This window comes from Notamacropus eugenii, chromosome 1 (genome assembly GCF_028372415.1).
Source record: "Notamacropus eugenii isolate mMacEug1 chromosome 1, mMacEug1.pri_v2, whole genome shotgun sequence".
NCBI classification, from domain to species: Eukaryota; Metazoa; Chordata; class Mammalia; order Diprotodontia; family Macropodidae; genus Notamacropus; species Notamacropus eugenii.
Genome location: NC_092872.1, coordinates 235,366,894 through 235,389,842, shown reverse-complemented (window position 1 = coordinate 235,389,842; position 22,949 = coordinate 235,366,894). Strand labels below are relative to the sequence as shown.

At 38.3% G+C, this 22,949-nt stretch overlaps 1 protein-coding gene across 12 annotated transcripts in view; it reads left to right on the top strand.

Annotated features, from left to right (window-relative positions):
- Positions 1–22,464, top strand: part of KAT6B (lysine acetyltransferase 6B) — a 222,955-nt gene extending 200,491 nt beyond the window's left edge. For all 12 annotated transcript variants that reach the window (XM_072628090.1, XM_072628083.1, XM_072628089.1 and 9 more), the window contains 5 exons: positions 10,238–10,469; positions 10,790–10,949; positions 11,573–11,881; positions 14,944–15,232; positions 18,366–22,464. In XM_072628090.1, coding sequence (XP_072484191.1) covers positions 10,238–10,469; positions 10,790–10,949; positions 11,573–11,881; positions 14,944–15,232; positions 18,366–20,869 — 3,494 coding nt within the window. In that variant the 3' untranslated portion in view covers positions 20,870–22,464. The remainder of the gene's footprint in view (positions 1–10,237; positions 10,470–10,789; positions 10,950–11,572; positions 11,882–14,943; positions 15,233–18,365) is intronic.
- Positions 22,465–22,949: the final 485 nt, after the last annotated feature.

Genomic DNA, 22,949 nt, shown 5'->3' with positions numbered 1-22,949 from the left:
CAGTATCCATCCTTCACAAAGGGCTTCATTACTGTGCCATCTGTACATCTTTGGTGTACAGAGTTTAATATCTTAAATAATGCGAACTTAGAATTCTTACCCTAAGAATTCTGCCTGTTTTGAATTTGAGTTTAGCACTTGGTGATCCAACTTATAAAAACAAATTTTGACTATTTCTTATTTAATTCCAATAGGAATTTTCAAAGTCTAAAAATTCTACCACTTCTTGGAAAGAAATAACCAGTTGATACACATGTGGACTTGGAGCTAACTTAATATGAAGACGTATAAGGACCACATTTGGGGATAGTTGAGGCCCGGTTTAAAAATGTTTGCCTCATCTTGTTATAATCTCACTCTCATCTGTTCCATTAGTTATGAGATCTAAACTTCAAAGACATGAACCTGAATTACTGGTTATATGGCCAAAAAAAAGATGCCATCATGTGCTAAAAGTGCTAAATTAAGATATTTTACAGATTATTCTCTAATGTGTGTAAGTTTGGTGCTTTCAGGCCTATCAGAATTTGTTTAAGAATATCCCAGTTGAATCACCTGTCAGATTTGGCTGAACTTCTGAGCAACAAGGTGAGAGGATCGGACATTTTTTTCTAATCCCTACAACCTCTCAAACCTTATCAGAACAGAAATTGTGCCCTAAAGATAAAACAATTTTATCTCTCTCCATGGTCTAGGACACCCAGAATCCAAAAGAAGGTTTTTAAAAACAACCTCACAAACCCATAAACTGGTGCTCACCAATGTTAAGCTCACCAACCACCCCTCTTCCACCTCCATGCTACTGGCCTCAAAGCTCCAGGAGCAGACCCAAGGCCATGACACAGGCTCCCAACAAAGTGTCCCCTGCCAGTGCTCTTGAGACCTTGACCCTAGATTGAATTTGCTTGAGCCTTGAAAGCCAGCTTGGCCATAGCCCTTTAGGAGCAAAAGCTTACACATCAGAAACACCAGCTCTACAAAGCACTGAACTGCTAGTACTGGACTAGGGAACTGAGCAACAGAGGAAGTAGACAGGTCACACAGAACACAACACTGGATGAGTGGGGAGAAAAGGGCAGGAATCCAGCAGGGGAGCCACTTCTGAGCATCTAAAAGTCAGGTGAGGCAGAGACCTAAACTAGTAAACTGTTAATTGCACAGTGAGAGGAGCTTGAGATGCTTTGAGATCCAGTCCCCAAAGAAACCACAGTCAGGTGGGAGGAGGTTAGGAAGCAAATGATAAGGACAATAAGAGGGGAAGGCTGAAATTGCCAAAGATTTCAAGAAGAAGAAAACTCAAAACCCTTGGACATAAAAAGAGAAATCAAAGGGAAAAACAGTTTCAGTAAGAGGAAACAAGTTCAGACATCTATGAATAAAATACTGCAGAACAAAAAAAAATTATGTAAGACTTGATGAGACAGAAGGCCTTATGGAATGTGAGAATATTAAAATTGGTTTTTGCTGGTGTTAAATTGTACTATAGCTACTGAATTTATCCTCTGCTATACTTCCATGATGTCATTAACCTAAAGAGGGTAGGTTTTTAATTGGTAGTATTTAGAATTAAGAAGACATATTATAGCAACAGGACAATCTCTTACCATTAGTATGCTTTACTACTTCCAAATGTTTCTGGATAAATGCACTGAATTCCTAAATAATTGTTTTCATATTTACTGATAACAAATCAATTATTTTAAATCTTTTGAGTCAGTTTAATTTAGTCATTGTAATTTATGTAATTTAAGTGTTTATAATTTAAACCATTTTACCTCCAAAACATCCTCCCTATTACAAAAGTCCTAACCTTCCTCATTCTTAGAGACCCAGAGTTCTTAAAGCCTTTATCACACAAGCATGTTCTACCATTCTGTATAAAAGCTTCCAAAAATTTCCCATCCAAACAGAATCTTCTTTCTAAGGACTAACTTGCGTGAATATGAGGATGTACATCAAATAGGAGACACTTGGCGGAACTTTCTTTGGCCATAGTAATCCATAGAACGTAAAAAAATAAAAAAAAGTCTTTATCCTGAGTGACTACATTCTTCTTATGTCATGACAGTGGCAGAAAGGTTGTCAGAGGACGTAAGGATCACACTTTTTAGACAATCTACAAAATATAAAATTTAGAGTTGATCGTCCAAATGTGATATCTTTATTCAGTGACACACAAGTAGACCTGCTACGGGGATGAACGGTATTGATCCTGACATTTCACCATCGATGAAGCCAGAAGACAAACGAAAAGTGCAGCTAAATGGGAGGTGTCTTGTGTCCAGAGGCAACCGGAAACATGACTTCAAGGGTTATGATGGCTCTTGTGTTGCAGTGCTTAGGAGATATCACCATGGAAAGAACTGCAGCTTATGCACCATTTTTTGCAGGGGGTAAAGACACACAAAAACTCTGCCAATTAACTCCACATATACCTTGATTGATATTTGTTAACTTTAAGCCGAAGGTGGGCCTAAGAGGAGATAGATAATGACGCATCAGTAAGAAGCAAAAGCCTAAAGTCTTATGGATTGCACAGAGATCTCACACCTTTATATAAATGTGTAGAAAAGAGTCCTAAAGCAGTGGACTTAATAAGCACAAAATGACGTCTTTGTAAAAAATGAAAGTGATTGTATTTTAACAGGTAGGAAATGTTTCATTATTGATGAGTCACACCTGAATCAGCTGTCTGTGTGCAATGAGACCACCACCTTGTTAGAACAAAGATAAAAATTAATATAAAACCAGAAGAAATAATAAAAAATTTAAAAGACAGCGTTCAAGTAAAATAACTCTTTCCTGTCGTATTAATAGGTGGTTGTTGCCAAAAACTGGAAATTGATAGAACACCCACAAGATTATAAATAATTTTCTAAAGGAATTTAATTGATGTAAATCAATTGTCATAACAAGGAAGCTAAAAGATCTTACAAAGGAAGAGAAGAAGGGGACACACGTTTATTTTGGTATCTACTGTGTACCAGGCACTGTTCAGAGCACCTTACAAATATTTTCTCATTTAACCCTCACAACAACCCTGCAGGGTAGGGCCTATTATTACCCCTATTTTATAGTTGAGGAAATGGAGGCAGACAGGGGTTAAGTGATTTGCCCAGGTTCACACAGCTGATAAGTAAGTGGGGCCAGATGTGAACTCAGGTCTTCCTGACTCAAGGCCTGGCACTCTCTCTACTATGCCACTTGTAGCCTCCATCTTAGCCTGAAAACAGTTGGTTTCCTTGCCAAGTGGAGAGATAACAACTAAGGGTAGACCTCATTTATAAAACTATTATAAAAGAAGATTATGAGCAGTATTGCTTCATGAAACTGTCAGCAAAAACAGTTTACAGTAAATTTGGCAAAGTCATCTGAGGTCTTTGAAAGATGAAACTGGCAAAGAAGATAATAGATTAAAAACGGGAAGGGTCTGTAAGAAGTTTTTTATAATAAACTCTTTTTGTCATCAAGGATAAGAGTGTCTACACATTTGGACTGTCGTGTCATAATCCCTGTCATGCCATGTGAGGACAGAGAAGTATCATCAAACCAAACAAAGCCCCAAAGAGCAGCTGAACTGGACCAAGGGGTCATGGGCACCAGCAGTTTGGGAAGAGACACAGTTTTAAGAACTTGATGCATTTAATTCCCAGTGTATCTAAAACAGGAAAAGATACGAAAAGCTTGGGAAAATCCCGAATCTTATTATTATGAAGAAAAAAAGACAACTAAGAGAATCTCAATGAGCACTGGCCCATGTCCCTGTTTTCCATCTCTGTAACTTTTCTGAGAATAACATTTGCATCTTCCAAGAAGAGGAACAGGTTGGCTGTCACAAAGTCTACTCTATTGAAAAGTTTAGGAAATACAAGTTTCCACTATGTTTATTGTTATCAGTTATTTTTAAAAGACACACTGCCTCTAAAGTTCCATTTCAGCAAGGTTTATCTCAACATAAATCACAATCTAGAATACTCTTTGACAAATGTTTCATAGATGAATTTGTTTAATGATCTGCTTATTAATATCAAGTTGTGCTTAAAGCAGAGAAATGAATGTTTTCCAAAAATGTTTGCTACTATCACAGAGCATGTACGCTACAAATAAAAGAGAGAATCCTCTAGGTAGTATAGTCGTCCAGAAGTCTCTTTTTGTGAACAATGGTATGCTTATTGCATCAGACCTGGAACGTTGCCAAGCCTCCTCAGTAAGGTCAGTAATTGCTCAGAGGAGTTCAGCATCACTGTTCACACAGAATAGCCAAGTGGATGAAGAATGCCTTTGTCCATTCTCTGAAATATAGCTGGATGGACAACACAAGAAGCTTCTCTAGCAGTACAAATATCTGAGTCTAGAATTGAATTGGAGGGGAAAACTTGATTGAGAAATTTAGGTTTTGAGTGGTTTTAATGACCCCAAACTTTTCTCTAAAGCAAATATACCCATCTTGTTAACACTGATATTCTTCAATTGGTGTTATATGACTATAAGTCTCAGAATACTAGATTCTCCAAAGAATTGAAGCTGAGAATCACCAAAGAGCAAAGAGAAATGCCTGGTAAGCATGAGTAGGCTGTAATCTATTACAATAGTGCACAAAGTAAATCAGAAAAGGTACAACAAGGGGGGAAAAAGGATGGGCTGCAGGTCAAAGGATAACCTTTGGACAGTTAATGTGCTCCATTGGTATGCATGTAAATATAAATGGAAGAAAGCCCCCAAGCACAGTGGGAGACAGTATGTGAGGCTCCTGCGTGCTGTAATTTACCAGAGGACACGAACAAAGACTCACTCAGGATGAGGTGGATGGGCCACATGGGTTTAATCTGCATTGGAGGTAGTACCCATATCAGTAAAATCACACCCACAAAAGTAAAATGTTGTTCAGTCATCAGTCATGTTTGCCAAAGATGCTGGATTGGTTTGCCATTTCCTTCTTCAGCTCATTTTATAGATGAGAAAATGAGGCAAACAGGGTTAAATGACTTGCCCAGGGTCACACAACTAGTAAGTGTCTGAGGCCAGATTAGAACTCAAGATGATGAGTCTTCCTGACTTCTGACCCAAAGCTCTATCCGCTGAGCCACCTGGTTGCCTCTAAAGTAAAGTATTGCCACGTTAAAAATTAATATGTCGACTGACTCGATAACCAATGTGATAAGAAACTTCTGGTAAAAGGGAAATCAAGAAATAACTATTTGAAGCATTTCATGCAACTGAATTCAAAGTAGTTAGTAGGACTAGTGACAAGTTTGGGGTTAAAGGGAGACCTTGGGTTGTTTTGTTTTGTTGTTGTTTTTTCAATTAGAAGAACATCTTGTATTTATTGAATGGAAACTTAATGATATGTGATGGTATTATTTACTTACGCTGACCAGGCACACCTTACGTAAATCAGATCATAGGATGCTAGATTTAGAGCTGGTAGTTACCTTGCAGAGCTTGTAGAAAATCTGAAGAAAGCTGTGTAAGTTGTGAAACTGTAGCTTTTCTTCTGAATGAGGTGACACAGTTAAGAAGATCTGAGTTCAAATTCAGCTTACTAGCTGTGTGACTCCAGGCAAGTCACTTTCCCTCATTTCCTCGTCTTTAAAATGGAGATCGTAACAGCACCTAACTTCCAGAAGTTGTGACAATCAATTGAAATAATATTTACAAAGCTCCTAGCACATTGCCTGGTACGTAGTAGGCACTATAAAAAATGTTAGCTAGCATACTAATAATTATTAGCATTCTAAGCAGAAAATTTTAGCATATTAAGTCTTTATTTTTAACAGCATTATTATGACAGTTCAAACAGATTGCATTTGAAACTTGGAAATTATCAGTTAGTCTTTTAATAACTACAAAGATCTGTGCTGGCTTTACCTTCTGGCTTTTAGGAAATTACTTCTAGTCAGTTATATGAGGGAACTGACTGTAAATTCTATTAGTAAAGTTTTAAGAGGAGGAAAAAGGAAAATAATTCTCATCAGACTCTCACCAAAATTATTCTCACCAATGCAGTATTTCATGATAGTAATTTAATAATGACCTTGATAAATGTTGACACAAATCATACTTGTTTAATATTTCTCAGCCTAGGTTTGGGGATCCCCCCCTCCATGGTCAAAAAGCATCACTTTTCCTGATTAACTCTGGGTAGTTAAGTGTGAGTGGGAATCCAGATTTTCATAAATAATCTTTTCTTAACCATTTCTTTTTTTGTTGTTTTTTTTTTTTTTACTTTTCTTCATTCTCAACTTAATGAGCTCTAGCTAGAGCCATTCTATATACAGAAATAGAAAAAATGTGATTATATGTAAAACCACATTTCTATTATGTATGGCTTGATTTTCTCTTTAAAAGTATATAATAAATTCAGCATGTTATTTTCAAAGCTATATTGCTTTTCTGTATTTCCTTCTGAACTTTCTTCTGGCCTCTTCTGGGAATTTAAAAAAAAATGTTTTAGTAGCTCTCTTTTTCAGGACAGCACTATTTCTAATCAATTAATTTCTAACCTTATATCTCCAGTCCCAATTAAGAACCAAAAGGAGGGAGAGAAGGGGGGGAACCCTTATAAAAAATAATCCCAGTCAAACAGAACAAATCCATACAATGGCCATGTCCAAAAAAGGGTATCCGTACCTTGAATCAGTCACTGTTCTGTCAGGAGGTGAGCACCATGCTTCATCACAGGTTCTCCAGAGATAAGGTGGGCACTCACATTCATCAGACTAGTTAGGTCACTCAAACCCCATTCCCCACCCCCCCACCCCCATAGCAGTGTCGCACAGGGCATAATAAGCTTACATATATATGCCAAAATTTGTAGTCATCAGGAGCTGAAAGCACCTGTTGGGGATCATTACTGTGTAAGGGCTGAATAAAATACGCCATTTATAGGGCATCTACCACCCTCATACCCTCCTATCTCTCTAGGCCCTAGGACTTTCATTACAGTATCAATCATAGGGGAACGTTGAAGTTGGCCCTTAGTGAAATTAAAATATGCAACCACATTTTTTTTGCTTAGAGTTTTTTGCTTCTTTTTTTAATGTTTTTCCTCAATTACATGTAAAAATAATTTTTAACATTTGTTGTTAAACTTCAAGTTCCAAATTCTATCCCTCCCTCCCTTCCCCTCTCCTCTCCTCCCCTTTTTTTGAAACAGTCTGATATAGGTTGTTATATATGTGTGTAATCATGTAAAATATTTCCATATTTGTCATTGTGTGGGGTAAAAACAAGAAAGGAAGGAAGAGAAAGAAAGTATCCTCTGGTCTCTATTCAGATAGTTTGTCATCAGTTCTTTCTCTGGAGGCAGATAGTATTTTTCATCTTGAGTCCTTTGAGATTGTCTTGGATCCTTGTATTGTTGAGAACAGCTAAGTCGTTCACAGCTGCTCATCCTACAGTATTGTTGTTACTGTGTACAGTGTTCTCCTGCTTCATGTAGTCACTTTTTTAGGAGCCTGAAAAGCCCACCTACCTTCATATATTCCCTGTTCTATCATCTTCTGAAGTTACCACATTTTTGCTAATGAAATCACTCCTTTGAATTAAGATCCTGATAAAATATAAGAAGGAATAACACATTAACTTTCTAGTATAGAGTTAGTCTATCAGATTATCTACCTGTTACCTTGAAGAGTATAGGGACCTGAAAGAATGAAAGGACAGAAAAATCTGAAGCATGAGAGAATCTGGAGAGTGTGGATACAGGTGTGACACAAGGGACTTACATGAAGACCCTGGCAGCTTGATGAGAGAGGATGTCAGAAAGGGAAGAAAAAAGCTACAGAAGGAAAAATGCCTATGATTTCAAATGCAAAGGAAAGAACCCTAGACCTCAAGCCAGGATTCAAATCTCATTTCTAACAGTATTAACTTAAGCTTCCTATTCTGTAAAATAGAGATCCTAACACTACATCCTTCACAAGACTGCCCTGAGGAACTTAATTTGTATACTTTTAAGTACTAGTGTATAAATGAGAGCTGTTGTTATTCTAAAGACTCACTTCACTTTATTAACAGTTTCTTTTAGGTGATCCATTCTGCTAGGCTGAGAGATTCTTTCAGTTTTGGATTATAGCCGTACCTGGGGATTTCACAGTTATCCCAGATAGTTCTCAGTCTTAGAAACCTCAAGAAAGTAAATCAGTTCCAAAACTTCCCACTTGGTTCTTCCTCTATGTGAATTCCAGAGACACAAAGACTTGTTGGGTGACTTTGACTTTCAACAAATCCCCTTCAGTTATTCCCAATTCGATAGGTCCTTGTAAGTTTAACATATGCAGCAGCATACAGCCCTTCAACATGGGTCTAGCACATAGTGGGTGATTGATCTATTGATTAATAACCTGAATATCTCTATGCCTAGAGGTTTTGACGCCTGTAGGAGATGTTCTGTTATCACTGAGCCACTTAATTATGTTGGTGACATAAATTCTCCAGGTAAGATTCAATAAATTGGCTATAGGTTAGCAATCTTAACACGTTGTATATCGATAGCTTCTGAGAGTCTTTTACCTATGACATGTTTTAGTGTGTTACTTGGTTGTCTTAAATCAAATACTTTAAACTTCAGTGGAAAGATAAGTAGACAAGCCAGAACAAATAGCCTTTACCACAACCAAAGTTAAATACTTTTGCATGTTCTATATTCTCACCAATAGTTCTGTGATTAAAACCAGGAAAATGAGGAAGAATGGGTAATAATCCTCAGTTAGCTTGATTCAACATTATGAATTTGTTTGTATATTTTTAAGCATTCCTTGCAGTAGATTTGTGGGTGAGGAAAAAGATATTTCAAATTTGGATTTAAAAAACACTGAATTTTCCAACATGAGATAACTTCTGAGAGTGCAGCCATTTTGTAAATGGAGATGAAAAAAGGAAAATAGCAGAGTTTTGGATGACTCTTAAGACAGTGTAAATTATAACTGCTACCGCCTGTTGTATGTGGTCCATGGTTAACTTGAGGGAGTTCATAAAAATGAAACTGTCAGTCATCTAAAAGTAAATATCACTAGTGTGAAGCATTTCTTCTTTGTTGCTTGAGTGACTCTTAATTGTGTTGAAAGCTACCACCTTCATTCATTGCCTGCCGTCAAATAGATTTCTTTTGCCTTTTATTTGGAGTTGTTCTGTTTTGTTTTTTTTAAGTCTCCCTTGCTAAGTGAAACATAACAGGTATGGTATGCTTGAAAATTGAGTGCTTTAGGACTGGATTACCATGCTATATAGCAGCATATACTTATTTCCCTGAAATAATTAAAAGTAGAGCTTGTGGAGCTGATGAGTTGTATTCTTTGACATAAAAGATATGCCTTTTATTAGTTCACCTAAACCAAGCGGCAGATCAACTCGAGATGAATATAACAAGGAAAAAATAACTAAGTCAACAGAGATCTTTTAAAAAAAATACATGTCTGCAAAGAGTCGTAGGGCTTCCCTGTGGAGAGCAACTTATCTATTAATATTTGCGGTATTGTCTCTGGGATGATTTCTGAATGACATCATTTAGTATTTCTTTAAAAATCCAAGGCACTGAGAAAGTTCTTATTCATTGAGATTATATCTTTAGTCTTGTCTTTTTTTGATCTGTGCTAATTATTTCTTGATGTAAGTTTGTGATGCTTCTTCCACACAAATTATCAAATAGGAAGCAGTTATGTGGTATAGGAAAGGTAGACTGGAAATCAGAAAAACCTGGTTTTGAACCCTTCCTGAGTTAATAGCTGTGTGACTCCAGGCAAAGCACTAATTTCCTTCTCTGCAAAATGAGGATGATAATGACACCCACCTCACAGGATTGTGGTGAGAGCCAAGTGAGATATTCTGTGTAAAAGTGCCCTACAGACGAAGCACTGCATGAATGTTAGCTATTATTGCTAACTACCTTTTGAAAGAGATTTAAAAAGAAGTTTCACAGAAATCACCCAATTCATGATATAAAAAAAAAAGTTTTACTTTGCTTCCTCTAGCTGTACCTTATTTTTGGAAATTGTTAGCACTAGAAAGGACTCAGGGGTCATTCCAGCTTCCTCATTTGTGATGGAGAAACTGAAGACTGAAGAGGTCAAATGACTTAGCTAAAGTCACATGACTAATTAACAGCAAAATTGGGATTTGAACTCATTTCTCTGTCCACAGTATTAGGTTGCCTCCCTTAGGTGTCGCTTCCATTGCCTCTTATGCTCAAATTTTAAGGTATCCCAGTGAGGTTTTTTTCTCCTCTTTTCATTACTAGGCTATTTGCTTTCTAGAAGAGAGGGACAAGCGGGATCTCCTGAAAAGCCCCTGTCTGATTTGGGTCGTCTCTCCTATCTGGCCTATTGGAAAAGTGTCATTTTAGAGTACCTATATCACCACCATGAAAAGCACATCAGCATCAAAGGAATAAGCCGGGCCACTGGCATGTGTCCTCATGACATCGCCACCACTCTGCAGCATCTCCATATGATTGACAAGAGGGAAGAAAAGTGAGTACTCCAAACCACTTAACAAGTATGCATGATGTCATTGTGATCACAGGCCTCCAGTTCAAAAAGGTCCTTGTGGTTGATGGGAATAGGGTGTGCACGCCAGGTAGAAGACAGGAAAAACTCAACTTTAACTCCCCATGGCCATCTTTATAAAATTTGCTATCATACCAGTGTGCTCAGTGTGCAAGTGGTTAGGCCTTTTAAGTGATATCTTCTCAAATATTTCCGTATCAGAATTACATTGTTGAGTTAGTATTATGGAGTAAAATGTGAATTCAACTTTCATTTCCATCTTGTTCTGGTTTATCTTGTTACAGATTTGTGATAATTAGAAGAGAAAAACTGATATTAGGTCATATGGAAAAACTGAAAAGCAATGCACGTGTGAATGAACTTGACCCAGAAAGTCTGAGGTGGACCCCATTGTTAGTTTCTAATGCTGCAGTTTCTGAAGAGGAACGAGAAGCTGAAAAAGAGGTAATAATTGGCATCATCATTTTCAGTCTCTAGGCTTCAGTCTTATAGCCTGCAGTAAGAGGGTAGCTTAAGTAAGGCATTAATATCATTGTGAAATGCTTTGTTATAGAGAAGATAGCTTGTGAAATGATGGCACTAATTTGTCCTAACTGAGGTTGTGTGGTAAGATGTGATAATTTTACAGACTCAAATGTAAAAAATAAACCATTGATTCTCAATCACGAAGCTGCCTTTGTCACTACTGAAGTCTAGTGACAGCGTGTAATCAGATAAAATTTGGTGCTGAGCTCAAAGGCTGAAATGTCAATTGATTCTTTGTGTTTATGAACTTGCTTAAAGTGATCCATACCAGTGAGCATGTCATGGAGTGATAAAAGACTTAAATCTATTCGCTGCATCATTAATAGTGCTAAATATCCCATGAAATACAATCTTCTTTGGTTTGTTATTCTAACCATTGCAAAGAATCACTCACTAGATGGATGATTCAGCTGAAATGTTGCTTGGTTAGCTCGCAGAGCTAATCGGAGTTGACTTAGAATGACTATTTCATTGAACTTGAAAGCTTATCACTAAGTAAATGTTGCTTCATGGGCCCATTGTTTTAACCTTCTCTCCATCAGGCTGAACGTCTTATGGAACAGGCTAGCTGCTGGGAAAAAGAAGACCAAGAAATTTTATCACCCAGAGCTAATAGTCGGCAATCACCTGCAAAAGTACAATCAAAAAATAAATATTTGCGGTCTTCAGAGAGTGTGCCCGTGGCAGGAGACAGAGGGCAGTCTGCAGAGCCAACTAAAGACAGCAGTGAGGAGGAAGAGGAGGAAGAAGAAGAGGAAGAGGAGGAAGAAGAGGAAGAGGAGGAAGAGGAAAATCATCGAAGCTCCCCTCCTCGACTGACGAAGCCACAGTCACTCGCTCTCAAAAGAAAGGTATCTCTTCTGCTAGGCTGTGGGCCCCTCCGTCAGCTCCCTCCCTTTCAGGCATCCCATCCGTCAGCCTGCACTATTTCCTTATGTCCCAGGAGTGATGGTTTCTTTGTACACCAGCCTTCCCCATTCTGTCTCATCATTCTTTATCTCGCATTCATGATTCTGTCTGCCCTGTGAGGTTTGGGACTAAATGGCCTGCAAGATCTCCAGGTTATAGCTTAGTCAAATGACTGCCATCTGCTGGTCTAATATACTCTAGCCAAGATCACGTCATCGACTGTTAACACCAGAAGGGACCTTCCTGATTGTCTAATCTAATCTTATTTTACAGATCAGGAAAATGAGGCCCAGAAATGTTAGTTTGCCAAGGTTCACACAGCTCGAGAGCTAGGACCAGAATCCAGGTTTTCTGATTCCCTGACTAATGATCTTGATAGTCTCACTTTTGCTTGAGCTCTACTTGATATTATAGAGCCATGGTTTTATTAGGGATATATGACAGTCATAGAATAATATAGTTACGAAATATCTAAGTTGCGCACACACAAACAGCCCTCTTTGGTCTGGGATGTTTTTCCTGACATAACAGTTATCAGAAGTTATAAATAAACTGGCAATAAGATTTTATCATTCTAAAGCACCTTTTCAGATTGCTCAAAGCATGGCACATTTCTTTTCCCTTTCATTGGCATGCCCAGTATCCCTGTGATATTAGGACCTCATGCACGATTATCCCTATTATACAGATAAAGGAAGTGCCACACCAGTTAAATGCCCAAGGTCAGACAGAATTATGACCATGATCTTTGACAGGCTGATGACCAAAACTTAGGGTTTTAATCTGAGAGTTCCTTCCATTAAGCCATGCTTTTAGACCTAAGTAGAATTTTCTCCTATCTCCATAACAGCCATATACTCCAAACAGTTGATCTACATAAAAGGATTTACACCAGACAGAAAATCAGTTCCTGTTTATATCTGTTATTTATTTGTTTGGGAAATACTTTAAATTAGATTTTACCTGATAGATTTAGAGTTTGACATCTGTAAATGTTAGATTACAGAATGGTATTAGTAGATAGATAACAGATAGATAGCTATGCCTCAGTGAACAATTAGGAAATATTCTCAGATCATTTTACCTTCACAATGGCAAGAAGCAATAATCTTTGGAAAATGTGTTTCTCTTTACTTTAAATCTTAAGCATATTGAGCTCTTCCTCTGCTTCTGAAAGCACAATAAAGCTATATATATCACAGGTTTTAGAAGCAGCTTCAGTTTTTGCTGTTTTTAGCGTTACCAGAATCATTTATATGTTTCTCATTTGTTGGTGAGTTGCATCTTAGCAGCAGGAAAGTGGAAAGAACATTGGTTTCGGAACCAGTGGACCTGAGTTCATATCCGGCCTCTGGTCCTCAGTTTATTCATCTGTAAAATAAAAGTATTGAATTAGAGGTCCTCTAAGATCATTTCCAGCTCTAAATCAATGAGTCTGTATCAATTTCTTGTTTCAATGTATAATCCAATGGCTTTTTTATTTAGTGGGAAAATCACATATAATCATGATTTAGGGTAAAAAGTTAAAGCTTTCTAAATCAGTATAAACTGAGAAAATCTTAATTACAGTTAGAATGATGAAGGAAAATAAATGAAACAAAAGCATCTCTTGGATGTAAGCAATGCCAGCTTTTGGAAAAAATAGTATCCATATATGTTCCTTAAATATTTTTCATTTAGGCTACTCCTCTATTAGTAAACAGAACAGTTTCCACATTCCAACAGTAGATGACATGTAGCTTTGTAGATTTCTATTTTATTTTTAGATTCAGTCAGCCAGTAAGCATTTATTAAGTGCCTATTGTATGCCAGGCACTGTGCTAAATTCTAGGGAGGCAAAGAAAGGTGAAAGTCCCTTCTCACAGAGTCCTCACGGTCTAATGGGCAAGACAGCATGGAAACAGCTGTGTACAAACAAGCTACATAGAGGATAAACTGGAAATAATCAGCAGAGGAAAGGCACTGAAATTAAAGGGGAGGGAGCTCAAGAAAGACTTCCTGTAGACAGTGAGATCGTAGTGAGATTTAAAGAAAGCCAGGAAGCATGAGGAGAACATGGGGGACAGTTGGTGAAAATGTCTGGAGTTGGGAGATGGAGTGGCATGTTCAAGGAATAGCAAGGAAGTCATTGTCACTGGATCATATAAGGTGCAAGAAAATTAGAAAGGTTGGGAGTGGATGGCACATGATAAAGGACTTTGAATACCAAACAGAGAATTTTATATTGACTCCTGGAGGTGATAGGGAGCCACTGGAGTTTTTTGAAAAGGGGGGAGGGTGGGTGACATGGTCAGAGTAAAATGGACTGATGTGGAGAGAGGCTTTATGAGAGGGAGACTCACCAGCAATAGTCTAGGCTATGGAAGGAGTCTAGGCATAAGGTGATGAAGGCCTGTACCATGGTGATGGCAGTGTCAGAGGAGAGAGCATATAGGAGATTTACAGAGGTAAAGTGGACAGGCCCTGGACCTTTTATTTGTCCATCTTCATTGTACAACTACCTGTGTAGTGTTCCCATTTCACAGCCATCAAAATCCTATGAAAATGAGGGCAAGGTCTGAGTCATCTTTATGTTTCTCATAGGACCTTATACCTAGTAAGTGTTCAATAAATACTTATCTGTAGAATGAATGTTCTCAGTGAAAGAACGAACTGTCGAAATATTTATTTGAAACATTTGGCTTTCAGTTATTCCTCTAACACTAAAGTTTACAGAACCACAGTCATTGATCGAAGTCAGTATTTCCATTTGGGATATGTGCTGGAGAAGTACAGGTTTGCTTCTGTAATTCATGTTTGCAAAGGCTGTTTAGATTTTTCCTCTTAAAGCATTTTTTTGAAAATACAGTTGTGTTTTTGGAAAAATCTCTTCCATCATGGCTGTGACCTGGGCAGACTGCTCGTAGACGTCCAGTCATGTGCTCATCTTGGTGTGAATGTTCTTTTCCTTTGTCAGTGAAGGTTTCATTAATTCTCAGGCATTATTAATGTTTCAAATTTCCAGAGAACTTTTATACTGAAGAAGAAGAGGGGCCGTAAGCGTCGAAGGATCAATAGCAGCGTCACCACAGAGACAATTTCTGAGACCACAGAAGTGCTGAACGAGCCTTTTGATGACTCTGACGATGAGCGGCCCATGCCACGGCTGGAGCCCACCTGTGAGCTCGAGGGGGAAGAGGAGGACTTGAAGCCGGCCGGCAGGAAAGCGTTCCAGTTTCAGTCTGGGAAACAAAAGCAGACTGAGGAAGGAGAGAAAGACAATCATTGCTTTAATAACGATGACCCTTGTAGGAGTAAGTAGAATTGGCTCTTCTGTTTAACAAAATCATTACGATTGAATTTTTTTGACTAGCTGAAATCCAAGAAATAGCATCTTAAAGACGAAAAGACATCTTTGAAACTACATTTCTTCCGTCCACTCAAAACTAAAAATATCTGTCATATTCTCTAAGACTTTGCAGGGAATTGAGAGTTCACCTCCTCTTCCTAAAGTTCAGTTCAGTGCTGAGTAACCTCTTAGAGATGTGCTAACCTTACTCTCTAGATTTAGGATTAGCCCTGGAACCTTGATATTCATCACTAAAAGCCATTTATAATAACTAGAACCATCTTTTTAGTGGTCGTGGCTTTGAGGCTTATTAAAGAGATTTTCCCCTTCCTTATTAATTTTTTTGTGTGTTGCACTTGCTCCTCTGCTTTCTGCCTGTCTTCTATTCAACAATGTGCTGACATACTATTTAGAGCAAACATTCTTCCTGTAGTGTGTGATGACAGAGAACAAGAGTACATCATTTAGCCTTGGGAATAGTTTGATGTATTGGTTCTTCCTCCCTCATATAACCCATCAGAAAGAGAAAAGAAACAGTTTTCATAAGTTGAGTCACAGGATCTTACAGTGGAAAGTCCATTAGAGGCCATTCAGTCCAACCCATACCTGAAGAATAATTTCTTCTGTAATATCCCTGATGATGTCATCAAGCCCTCTCTTGATGGTCTCCTCAAGTAAGAAGGGATATGGTGTTCCTTGCTTTGGTCAAGCTGGTTCAGTTCAAAAGTGTTAATCATCTATGAACCAGAGATCTTGCTGAACACTCTGGTAACCACTGATTATCATTTGTGGTGCCCTGGGCATCAACCACAACCAACTTTGGTAGAATGAGGCAATGTTTGAGGCCTCATGTTCCTCCTTAAAAATCTTTACATCATTTCGTTTGTTTTTTAATACTTTGCTGTTAGGGAAGTTGGTCCTCAGCTAAATGTAAAAACATATGGAATGAGTTCCATAATAAGCATATCTTCACCTCTCCCCCACTCTCCATCCCCATCACTGAAAAGACTTGTGTTTGTGAAGCATCGGGGAATAATGAGCATATCTCATTGTCCTCAAAAAATGACAGCAATCATTCTGGTTTTTATTTTCTTAAGATCAAAAGCACATATTCCTTGTTCCATAACCTAAATTTTAAAAACTGTTGAAATCTACTTTGCTGGGGAATACCCTGGGTCAGAGAGATCATTTTCTTAAAAATCCTCAGTGTGTTTCCAGTTCCTAACTTGCTGCTTCTGAGTGTCCTATAAATAATCCTGAGCATTTTCTGTATGACTAGTATTGTTCCTTTTCATTCTCATCTTTGTCCCAGTTATCTTTTAACATCTTAAGTTATCTTATTAGATTTCTGAATCTCATCCACCTCCTATACATGGGAGTTACTTAAAGACTCACTTTCTGTTTGGAGAAGTAATGTGTCTACATTAGCTGATTTAGTTGTAGTAGCAGCTAAGATAAGAAAGTGAAACCTGATAACATCAGCATTATTATTGCCCTGCTATAAAGTGCAGAAAAATAAGAGATGTTTTTGTACATCTGAGATAATGGTTAATATAGGTTTTTTATGCTTGATGCTACAAAATGAACTATTTTACATCATTTATACATTCTCTCCATGTAGCCAATTTGAAAATAATACTTGCTGGGTAAGTCTGCCTATAATCTTTTTATCCTCACATAAATGAAGAAGTTTATCTGTCATGCATTGATTGAATGGGAAACAGTATTTTCTGGCAACAAAAATCTCTTTTCCAAATTGATTAACTTTTATTTACCCTCACCAAAGTGACACATCCAATAGAGCCATTAATGAAACAAGAGTCTGATCCACAAGATAATACCAACAAAAAGATGATGATGGTGATTTATATACACAGCTAGTAAGGGAAGTCAGGTTTGAACCCATTATAAACTTCAGTTCTAAGAAGAGGTAGACATTTTTTTTTAAAAAAAAGTCAGTGTGATCGAAGTAAGATAATGGACCAAAACGATAAGCCCCACGAATCAGCCAGCTGCTGGTGCTCTGGGCATTCCTTTGGACAGTAACTGATCCGGATAATTGCTGGTAGATTTCTGGTAAAAGAAGCAGGTGTATTATAACTGTTCAAATAAATGTAAAGGTAAATTTATTCAATTTATAGCATATAAGTGTAATCATCTTATGAGACACTACATACAGATGCATATATGAGCTTGATATATTTAGTTATTCACTAGTTTATTTCACCACTTATAATTTATGATAGGAAGAACATGTAGGTCATATTCATGTCATTTAAGGTCCTTCTAATTCAGTAGATGTCAAAACCTAGAGTTTTTAAACTGTCTAAATAATCAATAGATTTATATTTATGAATGTCACTTTAAATAATTTAATGTAAAGAAATGGTCTGTTAATTAAATCTTTATGTGAGGGAGCTCTTGCAGTTAATCAATCTTTGGTTCCTATTCAAATAATTTTGCAGCCATCTGTGTTTTAGAGAAAAAAGCACAAAATTAAGAAAAACAGAAGTTAAGGTTTTCTTAGTAACCCTAAATTTTTAAAGTAGTTCTCTACAGTAGCATGTAGGAATGATTTGAGTTCATACAAACCTGTTTAACTGGTATATTTCCTGAATTTTCATTGATAAAATTGTCTTTTTAACATTGTAGGACCAGGAACTATTAAAATAAGGGAATTTTTATCTCTTTAAATATCATTCTTTATTTTGCAGTTGCACATATTAGCTACTGTATTGGTATGGGGTATTGCAGTTATTCCTAATGGCAGAGAGAGAGAGAGAGAGAGAGAGAGAGAGAGAGAGAGAGAGAGAGAGAGAGAGAGAGAAACAGAGAGACAGAGACAGAGAGAAAGAGAGAGACAGAGCAATCGAGCAAAGAGAGTTTGTACATGTGTACCTAATGTAATGCTATTGTCTTAGTATTTTTACTTGGGTTATATGAAAGTATTATTTATAAGTCTTTTTTAGTATGCTTTAACCTCTAAAATATTAACCATGTTTTATTAATTAATTTGGAAAAGGAAGTTCAAAATATTGATGATTATGCCTTCTAAGACTTGTTTTTTATATTTTTCCCTGTTCTATTGCCTCATAAAGACAACACAGATAATTCAAATAATTTAAAAGAAGACAGTGTAGACAATCCAGAATCTCTAAAGTGCAAACAAGGATGGCCCAAAGGAATGAAGCGTGGCCCATCTAAGTGGAAGCAAAACAAAGACAGGAAGACTGGTTTTAAACTGAACTTGTATACCCCACCAGAGACACCAATGGAATCTGACTCCCAAGTAGCAGGAGAAGAGCAAAGGGATCCCACCGAAGACAAACCAAGCCACATTCCTGTTGTGACAGAGGAGGAGGTAAAAGAAACTGATCAGTCCATGCAGCCCCCAAACGAAAATGGAGAAGAGATATCTGTACCTTCCAGCCCTGGTAAACTACCTTTTGAAAAATCAGAGAATGATGTAATGAAGCCTGAGGAGGAAGAAGAGGAAGAAGATGAAGAAAGAACTGTAGAGAGAGACTCAGACAGTGCTAAAAGTCAGGAAAGAGGCCAAGGAGAACGCTCTGGGGGTAAAGAGGATCCAGAGCATTTGGATGATCATGAAGAAGAGGAAGAAGAGGAGGAAGAACCCTCCCATCATGAAGATCATGATGCAGATGATGAAGATGACAGTCACATGGAGGTTACAGAAGCAGAGAGAGGGGAGCTCTCGGGAGAAGCCTTCAAGGAGGTGTTGGAGAGCCAGGAGACTTTTTTAGACCTAAGCGTTCAAACCGGTCATTCAAACCAGGAACACTTAATGGACTGTGGCCTCGACCTGGCAGCTTCATGTAGCAGTGAGCCTAAGGAGCTTCCTGCAGGTACAGAAAGTGCGCCCGAGTCTGATGAGGGACATCCAGAAGGACCAGCAGAGAGTCAGGACCAAAAGAAGAGTGAAGATTTAAGCTCTGAATTCAAAGAGGAAACCCCAGAAACCATGGAGATTGACTCAGAGACTGTACAGGCAGTTCAGTCTTTGACCCAGGAAAACACTGGACAGGATGACGCCTTTCAGGAGTGCTCTGAAACTCAAGAGGCCTGTAGAAGCCTACAGAACTATTCGCAAGCAGACCAAAGCCCACAGATCACCACTCTGGACGACTGCCAGCAGTCCAACCACAGCAGCCCTGTCTCATCCGTCCATTCACATCCTAGTCAGTCAGTTCGTTCTGTTAATAGCCCAAGCGTTCCAGCCTTGGAAAACAGCTATACTCAGATCAGCCCTGATCAAAGTGCCATCTCTGTGCCGTCTTTGCAGAACATGGAAACCAGCCCAATGATGGATGTTCCCTCAGTTTCTGATCATTCACAACAAGTTGTAGACAGCGGATTTAGTGATCTGGGTAGTATTGAGAGCACCACTGAAAATTATGAAAACCCAAGCAGCTATGATTCTTCCATGGGCAGTAGTATCTGTGGAAATAACTCTTCACAAAACAGCTGTTCTTACAGCAGCCTCACCTCCAGTAATCTGACCCAGAGTAGTTGTGCAGTCACACAGCAAATGTCCAACATGAATGGGAGCTGCAGCATGATGCAGCAAACGAGTATCAGCTCTCCCCCTACTTGCAATGTCAAGTCTCCTCAAGGTTGTGTGGGGGAACGACCCCCCAGTAGCAGCCAGCAGCTGTCTCAGTGCAGCCTGGCTGCCAACTTCACCCCCCCTATGCAGCTAGCAGAAATCCCTGAGACTGGCAGTGCCAACATTGGCTTGTACGAACGAATGGGTCAGAGTGAATTTGGGGCCGGGCATTACCCTCAGCCATCAGCTACCTTCAGCCTTGCCAAACTGCAGCAGTTAACGAATACTCTTATTGATCATTCATTGCCTTACAGCCATTCCGCTGCTGTAACTTCCTATGCAAACAGTGCCTCTTTGTCCACACCTTTAAGTAACACAGGGCTTGTTCAGCTTTCTCAGTCTCCACATTCTGTCCCTGGGGGGCCCCAAGCACAAGCTACCATGACCCCACCCCCCAATCTTACTCCTCCACCAATGAATTTGCCACCTCCTCTTTTGCAACGGAACATGGCTGCATCAAATATTGGCATCTCGCACACCCAAAGACTGCAAACTCAAATTGCCAGCAAGGGCCACGTGTCCATGAGAACCAAATCGGCATCTCTACCACCAGCTGCAGCAGCCCATCAGTCGCAAATCTATGGGCGTGCATCACAGACCGTAGCCATGCAAGGCCCTGCGAGGACTTTAACAATGCAGCGCGGAATGAATATGAGCGTGAACCTAATGCCTGCCCCAGCCTACAATGTCAATTCCGTGAACATGAACATGAACACTCTGAATGCAATGAATGGGTACAGTATGTCCCAACCCATGATGAACAGTGGCTACCACAGTAATCATAGCTACATGAATCAAACACCCCAGTACCCTATGCAGATGCAGATGGGCATGATGGGAACCCAGCCATATGCACAGCAGCCAATGCAGACACCGCCCCACAGTAACATGATGTACACTGCTCCTGGACATCATGGTTACATGAACACCGGCATGTCGAAGCAGCCCCTTAATGGATCCTACATGAGAAGGTAGGTTAGGTGGGGAGTCGCAGAACTGAACTGGCATCACTATGGGATTGATCTGCACAAATGTCTTTGGAAAGTACGATTTCAAAACCAGCAATTGGTGTGAATGCAAAAACATTTGTTGGCACCATTTATTTAAAAAAAAAAAAGCTGTATGCAGCAGAAAGCCTTATCCACGCTGTTCTCCTTTGTTTCCTTTTCCTTTTTGTGGCACCTCCGTTTCTGTTCATTTCATATGAAGTTCTCTGCAAAGGAAGGCCTCTCTCTTTGGACTGCAGCTCTAAGGCAGCCACTTGATGTGCCTGCTCCCATTGAAATGAATAATGTGGATGTTCAGCCCCCAAATTATCTGTTCTAATGCTGAATCTTTAGCTTTTTTCCCCCTTCTCCCCTTCAGCTCCATGTAAATGCCTTTAGCATTTCAGTTACTGTATATTTTGTTAAAGGTGACACTTCCGCATGCCGCTAAGGTCTTTGTTAGTGACAGTGCATTTCGTAGTACTGTACAAGTGTTGTGCTAACAGTAAGCCATTTCTTCAGTTTTTTGCCTTGATTAGGGTACCCTAATTTGAGGGTTTTAAAAAAACTATATTTTTGTTAATTATAAAACTGTAAAAAGCTCTAAAAGCTGTTCACATTTTGTTAGTTGAAAGGGTTTTATTGCTAAATGTTTGGTGTAAAGTTAAGACCCTTTCCCATTTTGGTGACAGATTTCTTTGGGGAAAAAAAGGCAGCTTTCTGTTTTATAAATGCAGACTTCTGTTTATGGAATGAAGCATATCTCAGTGTTTATCTGTCAAGTTTTGAAACATTTCATATATGTCCAAATACTTGGCAGCATTTAAAAAAAAAAGTGAATTTGGTGTAAAGTTGCTATTTTATGGAAATGCCTCTAACTTTACATTTTCATTCCATCTGTAGATTTTTCTATCTTTATAAAATATTGGAGTTATTTTTTAAGGAAAAATAGAGCAGTAGCTTGTGAATAGCCCAAAATAAGCTTACAAATCGCATGTAAAAAAGCAAAAAGTTATTTGTGTCTGTTTATATTGCTTCCTTTTTTGTAGCCTTTGTACCTGTACAGGGTGACTGTAAGGGCCAAGCAGAAGAGGCGTAATCCATGTATAAAATAGGAGCCAGCAACACTCTTGTATTTATCTGTTCTCTTTTTAGTCAGTCACTTCAAAAAGAAAAAAAAAAAGCTGTACATTTTAACATAAAATAAATTATGATGAGCCATTTTTAGCCTCTTGTGTCTTGTCATATTATGATGATTAACAGAAAATGACCAACTGAGCTGTATTATTTGTTACATCTCTGTAGCTTGAACACTGCCTTCATCTCAGAACACATACACATTTGGGGAAAATAAGTTATTTAGCATAAATTTGGAGTTCTGGGTTGTTGGGGAGGTTTTTGTTTTTTAAAATACCACTAAATAAAAGTAATATCTAATAAAAGCGTGACAATACCAAATATCTATTTAATAAATTAATTTATATGAATTTTAATGCTTTTCATGAAAGAAATTTATTTTATGCCAGTGCATACATTCTGTATGCCAGTCACTGTCTTTAAAATAAAGTTACTTTGTTTTCTTTCTTTTTGACTTTGATCTTCATTTGCAAAGGAAATCTGTACAAATATAGGGCATACAAATGCCTCCATTCACACAGCCATTATAAGTACACCTCACAGCAATGTCTTTTTAACAGTGATTCATAAAAAGATATACAGAAATGCAGCTGATTTGGAGATTGCCTCCTTGAAAAGGAAAAGACATTCTTAAAGAACTTGTTGAAATTGTCACTACTGAATGTTTTTTTCTTGAAGACTCCAAAATATTAATCAATGACTGACAGCCACAAAATATGAGCAAAGAGCATTCCATGTAATTAACATAAAGGAAATTCCTGTGCACTGTGTCTAAGTTAGAATTCTTGTAGCAACCAGTGAGGAGACTAATTAGTGATTTAGAGCCTATTAACTATCCCATTAACACTCAGAATGGGTCTCCTCATGGTTAGCATTGGTTGTCATAACCAGTGTGTTCCTGTAAAGTAATTAATTATATTTATTCTTGTTTT